Below are 12,653 nucleotides of genomic sequence, written 5' to 3' on the forward strand. Positions count from 1 at the left end.
TAAACTTGCCCTTTTCCTGGTAATGACCTGTCTGTCACTGTCTGTGTGAGTGCTTGGTGATCCCTTAACCTTTCATCAGTAAGAAACGCTCGCGCTCCTCCTCTTCGCGCTGCCCCATCTATCACTCCATCTCATGACCATCCTCGCTCAACCTCCTCAGCCTTTTGTCTGTGCAAGCTTTTATTGTTTAATGCTGTCTGCCATTGAATTCTTGAAATGGTTTCAGGGCCTAGTCATGTGAAACCGCGATGTGCGCCGAATTCAGTGTCTTCGAATTGTAAGTGTCCACTGAGACGTTGATGGATTTATTGAAGTAAGGTGTGACGGACTTTGACGGGGAGAAAATGTCACGGTTGATTGAAACAAAGCCTTTGTCTCCAGGTGCTCGCTCCATGCCTCTGACTTGGTGGCTCGGACTTCACACCGAACGGGTCAATACCTGGCGAAGGCATGTTTGTGATCATCTCGAATCTGGTGTTGACAGGAGGCCTCGCTGATACACAAACAGTGCAGTCTGATATAATCCCAGACAGCAGAACCTCAGTATTTCCCACAATAACAAGCAGAGAAAAACACCCTCACATTTAAAAATCAGTTAAAAAATGAATTCTGGTTCATTAAAAAACGTCAATCTAACATAATTTTACAAAGCATTAGTTGTTAGTTCTTATCTCATTTCATCAAATGCTTCTATTTTAGGCTTCTGCATTGGAAATATGTTCAATTGCTTTGAAAACAAGGAATTAATTTCACGTTTTCTTGTAAAAAGGATGAAACAACGTCATGTGCTCTTCAGATTTCTCCTTGTCTTTTGATTTGGCACAACATGTTGACACTTGTTGCTCGAAAGCTGAATTTCTTGCATTATTTCCTCTTTAAAAACACATTTCTTCACTGGAATCTTTCCTGAAATAGTCGTGACGGACTGGTCAACTAACAGAACATTAAGAGCAAAGTGTTTTGATAAAGGGTTAAAAGTTTACATTTTCTGGTTCAGGCCCCTCAAATGTGTGCAATCAGAGGTTTTCTGTGTTTCATATCATTGAAAATTGAGTCGCTTTGGGTTTTTGACTGTTTGTCATATGAAAGAAGAAATTAAAATATGTCTCATGGGGCTTTGGGGGATTTTTTGATGAGTATTTTCAACCATTTTCTCACATGTTATAGAGCAGCAATTAACTGGGAAAATAATCAGCAGATTTTTTGATATTAATCATTACTTTCGGCCTGAACTGTGCATAAAATTGCCATATTTTACCGTATTTGCTTTCCTTTCTGATCTCCTCCCTGTCACTTCTCATCCACTTGACGCTCTGATTCCTGCTCTGTTATTCCTCGCAGGCTTATCCTTGTCATGATCAATGTCTTAGCCCTTTCTGATACCAAGGTGTGGCCATGTTTAATTGATGACGAGGTGGCAGGATTAATGTACACTGCATCATGGATTCTGTGGGATCTTTAATGCAAAACCCACAAGATTTATCTGGTAGGAAATCCCCAAACGGCATTTGGATTTCCATCTTATGTTTTCAAGGAAACATGATGGTATTATCTTGAAAGGAAAACCGAGAAGTTCCAGTTCAGTTTGTCTGTCAAGTTCAAACAAACGATTCAGCCGTGTAAATCAATTACTTTACTTTAGAAATGTAAAATCGATGCATGTGAAGTGATGTTACACGACCCTCTCAGGCTGTGAAAACAACAGGTTTAACGATGCCAAAGCTAAATCTTGCAGCGTTAATTAAAATGAAATCTAATTTGCGTACCCACCACGGGACTCGGATGTGCTCCAAAACTGAGTGGCTTCTTCCTTGGCCCACGCTACACCCTTCCACCACCTTTCATGAGAATCTGGCTTGTAGTTTTTCTGCTAACCTGCTTACAAACAAACAAACCGGACTGAAAACATTAACCTCCTTGGTGGAGCTAATTAGAACAATACATTAAAATCATAATTAAGTCAACAATTTAGCAAAAGCCCTTATATTGAAATGAGTTTTAAGGGAAAGGGAGCATTGTCTTGCACTAGCCGATCATTTAAAGCCTCATAACCACACCTCTCTGTTGTGTCTTTGGTGCTTTACACATTGTGTTTATGATTATGGCTAATTAGATAAATTCCTTTCTCTAAAGCGTGATTGCATCTTGTTGTCGGAAGCTTTTTTCATATGCTGTAATTTGTTTAAAATCTCCTGCACTCATATTTGTTTTGAGCTCACACTTATTATTGAGAGTTCCATAGAAAACCTATGAAACAGTTAAACTTCCTTTCCTCACTCCCGCATCTGCTTTTCAGAGGTGGAGAGTCTTCCATGCAATCCTGATCCCTGCGCTTACGTCAGTACTAAATCCAGCAGAATGTGCAGCCTCAGATGATTCCTCCAGTCATCATTTGCGTGATTTTCCTTTCTAAGAATATGCACAAAGAAAGGAGCCAAACTTCGCTGATTGCAGCCAGGGTGCAGTCGAGATGACAGGAGGCAAACTGTGCTTCCGGGCCCTTCTCCCTGTTTGATAAAAAAAATATGCCCGTTTCTCGATGCAGAGCGAGTCGGAAACGAGGCGCAAACCACTTAGCAAATGCTGCCTTAAATAAGGTTTTTTTTTCCTCATGCCGGTTGGTGTCACACATCAGTAGATCAGTGGATCTCCTGTTGTCAGCACGCAGCACCATCAGCAGGACCAGTGCTTGTTAATCGGTTGCTTGATTTCAATTTTCATCACAGCCCCAGCAGTTTGTCCATATTCAATTCTAGCTTTGGGACAAAAACTCACGCGAAGCTGGGGAAGGAGGGTGTTTTTGTGTGTTTCTGTAGCAAAGAGAGTGAAACTGTGACTCACGGAGCTGGCGGCAGGCATGGAGACGGACAGGAAAAAGTGAGAGTTTAATGGCTCTGTACAAGCCATGAGCTGTAGAGCTAGACCTGTGGTGATTGGTTTGGACTACATTTCCAACAGCCTGTCACTCGCTAAAATAAACCAACAGTACTACCGTGGCAGAGGGGAAATTGCCCTGAAATGTCACTATTTGCTGTCAGTGGAGCACTCTGAACCAGTACCAGAGGCTATGTATAGCTGTGCCATCCAGGATTTATTAAATAACATGTTGCCGTCACTCTAACGCAACTTTTCTGTTCGCCTTTTCCTGCTCTCCCCAGTGGCTCTGCAGCTTCCAGAGGGCCTGCAGATGTTTGCCTGTGTCATCGCTGACATCATCGAGAGGTAAGGCGCAGAAAGAAAGAGGTTTCTTTTTAATTTGATAAGTTATTAGAGAGTCCAGGAGTAAGCAGCAGATGTAGAAGCCGAGCCAGCAGCGTACAAACTTTTAACTGCCGCTGCCACTTGGTGCTCATTAGGAGACTGAGAGCTTTATCGTTAATTCCCCGCCTTCGACTCAGTCAGGGATTCGGCAGAAAATGAGACACGATTGCGCTGTTTTAGGACAGAGCAGATATCACAGCATCCCTTGCTCACAGTTGGAGGAGGGAAGAGATATAATTCTTGTTAATTACATCTTGTTTCAGTCTGCATATGCCCTATTGCACACACCAGCGCTCGATCACACAGACACCGCAAAGGTTTTTTTTTTTTTTTCCTGCAGTGAGAAGTGCTGCAGCATTAATGCGCTCCAAACCTAATAGTGGTTTGGCCTACACTGTGCTAAATAAAATATGTACTTCAGTGCTTGGTAAATAGCAACACACATTCTGACAAAAAGAAACCCTTAAGTGAAGGCCGCGATGAAGCAAGAGAAAGATCAGCTCTGTCCATTTCTTTTTTCCTTCTGTGTTGCCTCTGTGGTCTCATTTCACCTTCAGCTGGCCTCTGTTTCTCTGGAACACTGCCTGCCAAGTGTTTTCTCCATCAAAATGGCTCCTAACACTAAACACACAGAGTGGATTCTTTTCAAAGGTGTTTAGTCAATACGAACCTGATTACCAGATGGACACGATGAAGAATAGAGCGGCTGGAGCGGCCATATGCTTTTCAAGCAAGGCGGATGTTTTATTTCACACAGGAAACTCGGAGCCTGTCGGTTTGACTGTGTTTTTGTGCCCCGTACATGCAAAGACACATTTATTTGCCATAGAAATAAAAACATTTTAGTCTTTCTCTTAAATGTATTGTTCGGGGGGGGGTCGTCTTTCTCTTTTGCCTCAATTATTTTATCTCTCTCTTTACTCCAGCGTTTTGTTCACCTTTCCTCAAAGCTGCATCAGGCCTCCATCGCTCTATCCTTCTATCACTGCCTTTACAGTGATTTCAACTTTTTTTATCGCCGGAGAAATGATAGAGTGAAGTGCTGATGATAGGGTCTGGTCTTATCAGTCCTGCTGCTATCAGACTGAGAGCGAGCGCCGTTTGCCGCGTGGCTCTCAAACCACACACCCGTGCAGTCCACATTTCTATGTTGGAATCGTCCCTGTCCATCATGGACTCTGCTAAATCGGCCCCATCTCTTCTAATGAGAGCAATTAACGGACACTAATTGCTTTTCTCACTGCCTTCATACCTCGTCCTCTGTCGCTCGTCCCTCTGTATTTTTCACCCTCTCTTCACCATCCACATGATTTCTCCCCCAGACTGCGGCAGAGAAGATTGTTCTCACGGTTTCCCTTCATTAGGTCCTGCTATATAGTTTCCCTGAAGCTATTTTGCCACTCTCTGTGCTGTCTTACTATGTAAGAATTTTCTTTTGCAATTCTACCCTTTCCAGATTTAACAGATGGGTTCTTTGAATCCTGGATGAACATCAGAGCCTCTGAGAAGTACTGAATATCTTCCATCTTGTGCACAGACAACAGGCTGAGTGTATAATTTGAATGACATCAGCTGAGTTTGAGTGCTATTGTCTGTCCGTTTCTTGACAAACTCAATGACGGACAGACGTGTTGGTCATCCAGGATCACGCGAATGCAGTTTTGGCTTTAAAGAACATTTCCAGTTTGTTACTACTTGGGTATTATTTTTGCAGTTTTGGCCTTTCCTATTGGTTATGGTAACATTTTGCTGACAAAAGTAATTGCTGAGATCTGGGAACATGGCCATAAAACTACAGTGAGGCGGTCAGACTTTAGATTTTAGACACAGCTTCAGCTTTTCAATGGTAAACTCAAAGATGTGCAGTCTTGAAATTGACGTGATGCGATCAGCTCGAAAGACTCCAAAAACTCTCCCCATGGTACAGTGGTATTATAGAGCGATGCTTCATTTATCTATAAACAAACTTTGGCTTTAATTATTGCGTCTGTGTCAGAACAATCACTGGTGCAACCAAATATTTTTTCACATTCACATGTGAGAGAAGGCATGCAGTTGCCTTAATTAAGTTGACTTAATATGTGTAGATATCGTGATTGAAGTGATGGCAACAAGGATGGTCGAGGTCGACAGCCACGTGACGTTTAAGGACCTATGGGAGCAAACGGTGAAGCCAAGGTCAGGGCCATCTGCTGGCTTTTCAACGCATGATCTTTGATCCTGATGTGAGGATGAAATTGTAAGAACATTTGTAAGGAGGAAGTAAAGAAACTCAAGGTCTTGGTTCAAGTCTGTTTCCACTTCATACTGTAACTGGATAGATAGTGCCACGGAAGTCACAATAGTCCTGATAACAATCTCAACACAGGAGCTCAGAAATTTGGCTGATCCCTTCAAAAGCTCTTCCTGCAGGTGAAACTGTCTGCTTTTGGATGTTTAATCTGCCCTCCAGATGAAACTGCTTGTTGCGGAGAAACCAGGATGATGTGCTAAGAAGCCTGTCAACAGTTCAGAAATGAAAGGAGGACATGACATAACTGAAGTATCTCATGCAAAACCTGACAGTGATCACCAATGGACAAATATTTAAAGCAGACTTTGCAGCAGCTACAGTTTCAGAGCACTTTATTGTGGCAACAAGCAAGCTAGCTGTTGCACTGATGGAAATGTAGCCAATGGGCACACCCCTCCTAATGTGGATCTAACATAGGATTGGAGGGTGGTGTTTGGAGAGAGTGAATGACCGTAACCTTTGGATGTTGGCACAGCGGGCAGCAGACCTTGTGTCACACAGCTTATGTCGAGGGTTACCGGAGGTCCCAGGAGTCGGGCAGCTCGGCCATCACCATCATTGACCCGTTCTCTGGAGACAGGGCTGAGATCCATATCAAAATGGGGATGAAAGGGCTAAGCTGGCCTCAGAGTAAGGAGCTTCAGTGGGAGGGACCGCTAAGTCTTAATGAGGACAAGCTGCTCTGAATTATGGCCATGCTGCAGTTAATACACTTAGGCCCAAATGCACACCCTTTACATATTAACACACTTTTACAGTCACATATACACACTTTTACAGCCACAGTGTATCATGCTTAATGTGATAGGCACTATACTTCTCTTTCAAGCATTCTCTCTCTCTCTCTCTCTCTCTCTCTCTCTCTCTCTCACTCTCTCACACACACACACACACACACACACACACTCACACTCACACTTCATCTATTTATACACTAGCAACCAGGGGAAAACACATGATCATGCACTCATATTTATGCATTTACAATGAAACAGCACCACAAACTGGCCTACAAAATAACCTCAGAGTAGACTCAACACATTTGGGACTTCAAAGTGCTTTAAAAGGAATTAAGAAGACCCACTGAAGAATCTCAGATGACACTCGGGTTCTTATGGAGTTACCAGGAAAGGGAGGGTTGTTGATATTGGGAATAGGTTTTGATTTTTTTTTTTTGTTCAGAATATTTTTATATAACATCACATTATTTATCAGGTCTCTATCGTGGAAACTATAGGTTATTGTAGGGTTAAAGGAATTAATTATACAGCATTTTTCTCAGTTAATATTGTCATTATTATGGGAAGTGTGGTAACCAGTTAGATCATAATTTAGCAGGAAATGGCAACATCCTCTCCTCCCTACTGGAGAAACCAAACCTACACCCTAATGCTTGAAGGTGATCATAAACCCTAAGATATATAATCATCCAATACAGATCTGCTAAAATGGGGATTAAGGTGCTTCATAAAGAAGAAACTTACTCCAAGGCTGTTCAACTTTGTTCCATTACACTCTATTTTGGTAGATGTACTGTCTAATCAATCAAATCAGTAGAAATCTTTAATGTTGCAGATGTTAGCAGATGTTTTCGCACATAATAATCCAGATCACATATCAGTTTTCAGTTTGCAGGCTGAGCACTTTCAGATGGGAGCCCGCTCGAGACTTTAAAGTAGATTGGTGTCTGCAATCTAAATTACCATGTCACCATGTGTAAAGCTGCAGTCCATTTATTACAGTGCCATCCCCCTTTATCAGATTCTCTCTGTGCCTTTTCATTTCATTCTTTACTCTGCCCGTGTTGACATTGTCATAGAAATTCAAAGACTTATGAACTCTGCTTTCACAAGTAAACAAAAAAGAAAAAGCTTTCAGAATAAAAGAACGAATTGGTAACTTGTGCAGGCAGGCAATGATGCATGTGCTGTCACTGTACCATATGTTTTATTGCCTTTGATGGTATGCCAGCTGTCTCGTTCTAGCTTTGAAAGATACTTTTATGAACTTACTTCAGTATTTACTGCTGCTGCTTTGGTGACAGTGGAGGAATATAAAGAGAGGAGCAGAAAGCCGGGTGTGTGGGGCTGTCGCCATGTCCTAATCCCGAGGACAGCACTAGCATCTAATGTTCCGTCTCTGTTCTCTTGGCACGGAAAACCCTGGGCCTCGACATGGAGATGTTGGCCTGTAACCTAATCCGAGGTCTTGTACTCTGATGTTTGGTGGTTGAATGACAAATTTGCTGAGCACACAAGGCCAAAGGGCTCCTGTTATTTGGAGCAAGAAAGCAATTGTGAAAAACGAAACATTCCTTGTCCTGCCTGAAAAAGAGTCCTCTGACTATCACACATCGTAACAAGACCGTATACGTGTTTTCACTGCGCTGTTGTTTTATAGTTTGCTGTTAATATATTGTACCCAGGACTCCCTGTAAAACACTATTTATATTGAGTGAAATAAAATAAATTGAATCGATTTTATTATGAAGCCAAACTTCACTGCAAGCTTTGTACAACAAATTACATCAACTTCTTTAGAAAACAGGTAATTGGTAGATTGAAAAAAAAATTGGTTCAGAGAAGACGGCACCCTCGATGACAGCTGTGAAACACAGATTAATATGTTTTCATATATTGTCTTGTATGCTATAAAAAACAGTTCACCACATGTGTTTCTGTTTCTCACTGAGGGGGAAGCTGCTTTATGTTGGCTCGTGTTTTGCATATTTTAACTGCTGTTAGACTGATGAAGTGCTGTGGCCACATGTCAATGTAAAGGTCGTTGTATTTCTTCAGTCAGTGTTTGTTCACACGGCTGAGGATGTTGAATAGGCAGCTTGAAGCCACAGGCTGTCACCTGCCCTTTATTAGTCTTTAACTAATGATGACCAATGGGTCAGGTTGGCTTGGTAGGTTATTCCAAATTAGAAAGGCTCACTGAGAACGAGGTTAGAAATGATTGGGTGAGACTTTGAGTATTTTGGTGTGACCGTCATGATCTTTATATTTATTTAGCTTTTATAATCACAGTCTGTTTGTCAAGAGATTCCTGATATACGAAACGACACTTCAACAAAGCCAGATGCACATTATTCTGAACATAAAATGCATTAAAGCGTAGTGAAGAGAAAAAAGAGAGGACGATAGCAGAACAGGTAGAGATGGGCAATTAAAATGTATGAATAATGTCAGACTGAAAGCAATGACAGTCACCAGAATATTAATTTTCCCTGGGTTGCTGGCAGTTGCCCTAAACCCATTCACCAGTTACCAATTCCCTTAGTACCTTAGTTTTTCTGCAGAATAACAGTCAGCAAAAATATTCTAAGTCTTCAGACTACAGTGTAATGAGGCCCACATTTCTGATTAATATAGAAACAAGGGTAGGAAGGAAGCTTTCCCAAAAATGGCCTTATAAATAAAGATAGACCAGTGACTAAGCCTTCCCATTGACGGAGATGGCCAACCAGCCCCGGCGGATGGAGTACAGTGATGAGTCAGGGGATTTGCAATTTGTATCAAGCTCAAAACACCATTTTAAATTGTGTCTAACATCCAAAGACACTGAGCTGATGGAGTCACAACACATCACCATAATCATATAATAGTAAAATTTGGCAAAAAACAACTTTGTTCTTCAAACGCATCAGCTTTTGTGGATGCTTTTTAGCTTGTCAACAGCGTTTTCAGTGTGGCACTTCAGCAAACTACAGCCATCCATTAAAATCTTAAAACGTCTGAAGCAAGACACCAGCTTTCACTCCCCTCCCCTCGTCTAGTCGCTTGTGTGCTCAGAGGCCTTGCAGTCATTTTTAGTCTCACTAGCAGCGAGGCTCTAGGGATGGCAATGTTGTCTTTTCGGTCGGCCCACCACTTTGGTCTCAATCAAAATATCTCCACAACTCCTACAATTAAGATGGATTGCTGAGAATATTACAAAGGTTAATGGGCCTAAGAGGATGAATCCTGTGTTTTTTGGTGATCCTTTGACTTTTCTTCAAGCGCCAACAGCAGCACTTTCCATCTGGTGCCATCATCAGGCCAAAATTTAAATTCATCCAATGCTTTGGTTCATGGCCAGATAGAAGCAAATGACATTCCCATCAAACTCAGCTGTAACTCGTGTTTCTACCTGCTAAAGTAAGATGAATAACCATGATACCGGTTTAACATAAGTCAAGCGGGTGAGGAGGCAGTTGGTTTTGAGATGCTCATTGTCGAGTCTTCTGGAGGAGTTGTGTGCTTGCATATCTGATTCAACAAAACATGGATGGAAGATGCTCACGGTGATCCCACTGACATACTGGATCTTTTTTCTGTCTCTCTCCATCGTGTACTATCCAAAATAACTGTCAACATAGCCTGCAGATGGCTCAAGTAGCAGCCATGTCAGATGCAGCGTGTTGGTAAATTAAGGTACAGTGTGCGCACACAGCCCCCAGACATCTCCAGGTCCTTCGCCGTAGCGTTTTCATCCATCAGAATAGATTCCTCTGTATTCCGTATGGCAGGTTGAATCATTTCTGTGGGAGCAGCAGCCACAGCCCACAGCCTCCCAGGGTAAATGTCAACTCTACCATTAGGAAGGAGCCTGGTAGAAGCATCCACCGCCTTCATGGCCTCACATCATCACAGTCTTCACGGTGCCCACAGCACAGCTGAGCTGTAGCAACAGATCTAGGCCTAAGTGTGTGTGTGTGTGTGTGTGTGAGACTGTGTCTGGGCCAGTGTGTGAACATATATGCTCATGAGTGTGATTTTGTACATATGTGCACCATGGTTTTGTGACTGTGCCAGCTCTAACTTCTGTCTGCTCTCCAGCTATATGAGATCCTCATATATGTGGTATCCACATATGAGCTCCCAGCACTCCCACAGAGCCATGTGCCCTCTGATTACCTCTCCTGCCAGGGACACCCACACTGCCCACCTGCAGCATGTTTAACTGAAGCAATATCTCATCAACGACCACCTGCAAACCCTGTAGAAAGCTGCCAGCGTGGGTCAGGTTTCTCTGTCTGTCTTTATATATGTGTTTGAGACATGTTCGAAGGTTAAACGAGAGACGAGAAAACTTCAGCTGTCTGTCCAGCACCCCATTCCAAGTTTGTGTTTGGAGAAGAGTATTTTGTCTGTATATTTAATTAGTTTGTACAAAGCAAGCTTACAGTATTAGAGTCTTCTCTTTGATATATATACATCAGAGTTCAGAGCGAGAAAAGCGAAGGCAAGCTCAAGACCGTCCCTGCAACCACCCCAGAAAGTTTTGCTGAGCAGGTACTGATCACCTCCCAGCGATGGCTTTACACTGATGCTTTCTCAAGTGAATTTCAGTTTCACGTAGCGCTACAGGAGACCTTAAAGTGAATCAGCCACACCCGTGTCCCTGTGCGCCTCACAGACAAAGGCCTGGAGGACCACAGAGATACTGCTGGTCCTATCTTTGCTAATCATATCGCATCAAGGGGGACATCATGTCCAGGCAGACTGGAAGTCCTGATAGGTGCTGACACTGTGTAATACGATATCTTGGCAGATAGCACCTTGGAAATTGCCTGAGCTGTCATGAAAATAAAATTGATTCCCTCTAGAGATACAGTAAGGAAAAAAAGGTCACTTTGGCTGTAACTCGGACAGGACTGAGCCAGATGGAGGTTGTGAGTGTTTTTTCTTAATGTCTGGCCTTTGGCTTTCCAAATGAAATGTGACGATGGTAACGAGGGCATGTGGAGGAAGGCGGTAGATGCTGATTCCACCAGTGTTATCTTTGACTGAATACTTCTAATTTATGAAGTAATGACATAAACACATTTTCCCTCTTCTCAGCAGTGTGTAGTGGAGATAAGCTTAGTGCTGAAGGTTACAGTCTCTCTTTTCCCCTCTGTTCTCTCTCCAACACAAACACTCAGACCGGCCATAATCACTCTCATTTTGGATGGCACAGTCCCAGGCACATGCCCATGTAATTGCACTCACAAGAGCCTTGTAATATTATGCACAGCCTGGAAAAAAAATGTATTGGAAGAATATTACATGTGCTTTTAAAATGTCCTTTCACAGTAACTCCACTGACATTGCTCTGGCAGTCGGAGGCCACAAATTGGGACTGCACAATGTGGAGACTGGAATAAAAACAATAAAAAAAAGCATGAAAGCATAATTTGAAGTTGTGCTTTACATGAATATTGAGAGCTGCAATTTAGTGTTTCATTCTCTCTTATGAAGCACCATTGAGTGTTATGAACCCAGCACAATATACGGCTAGAAAAGACGGACATGTTTCATAATCCAACATGAAACAGCTGCTCTTCTATTATGAAAACATGATCATGTCTTTTGTCATTTTCATCTTTTTTTTCATATTTTGCCCTGTTTTGTTCAGTGATCATCGAGGATTGATGTAACGATGCTTTCTATTAAGACTAGGAGAGAAAGAACAGCGGCTAATATGAGAATGTCCTTTTAGTCGGGGGGATAAATGAAGGACAACTCAATCAATGCGACCCACCTCGGCTCATCATCACTGAGGAAAATCCTAATGAGTAGGCGTTCCCAAAAATTAAGTGAGAGATGTAATGATCGACAGCAGCTCAGAGGAATTATGACAAGGAGCATAGGAGGAGAGGGAAAGAGTCAAAAAGCTTGAGAAAATGAAGAAACAGGAGAGAAACTGCGAAATGACTTGAGGGAGCCGAGTGACAGACGATGGAGAGAAGCCTTAGGGATGAATGAAAGAGGGATTAGATGGATGTGACCTCATCAATCAATACAAGAAAAGGTTTTTATAATCGTTATTTTTCACAGTTGACTTTTATGTCATGAGAATTGGGGCTGAAGACGCAGTGATGTGCCGGGTGTGATAAATATTGTTTTTGAAACAGGACTGAACAGATGCGGCGCGGAAGTTTTTTCCTTTGGTCTTGATCTTTGAAGTTCGTACTTGATGAAGTTTGAATGCCCCCATAACCCATTTACTTAATCAGCTTGGTACAATGAGCGATGGGGTCTCGCATAGATACACAGTTTTCCACAAAAGTTCCCGCATGCGTGTCCTTGCTTCTCACACCGGTCGCACAGGGTGGAGATGGGCAGGGCGG

General features: G+C 42.4%; 1 protein-coding gene across 1 annotated transcript in view; it reads left to right on the forward strand.

Annotated features, from left to right (window-relative positions):
- dph1 (diphthamide biosynthesis 1) overlaps positions 1–12,653 on the forward strand; it is a 59,148-nt gene that overhangs the window by 8,262 nt on the left and 38,233 nt on the right. Inside the window, exon 3 of the mRNA XM_076734506.1 lies at positions 3,159–3,222. Within this exon, the coding sequence (XP_076590621.1) occupies positions 3,159–3,222 (64 nt within the window). The remainder of the gene's footprint in view (positions 1–3,158; positions 3,223–12,653) is intronic.

This window comes from Chaetodon auriga, chromosome 7, assembly GCF_051107435.1.
Source record: "Chaetodon auriga isolate fChaAug3 chromosome 7, fChaAug3.hap1, whole genome shotgun sequence".
Taxonomy (NCBI): Eukaryota; Metazoa; Chordata; class Actinopteri; order Chaetodontiformes; family Chaetodontidae; genus Chaetodon; species Chaetodon auriga.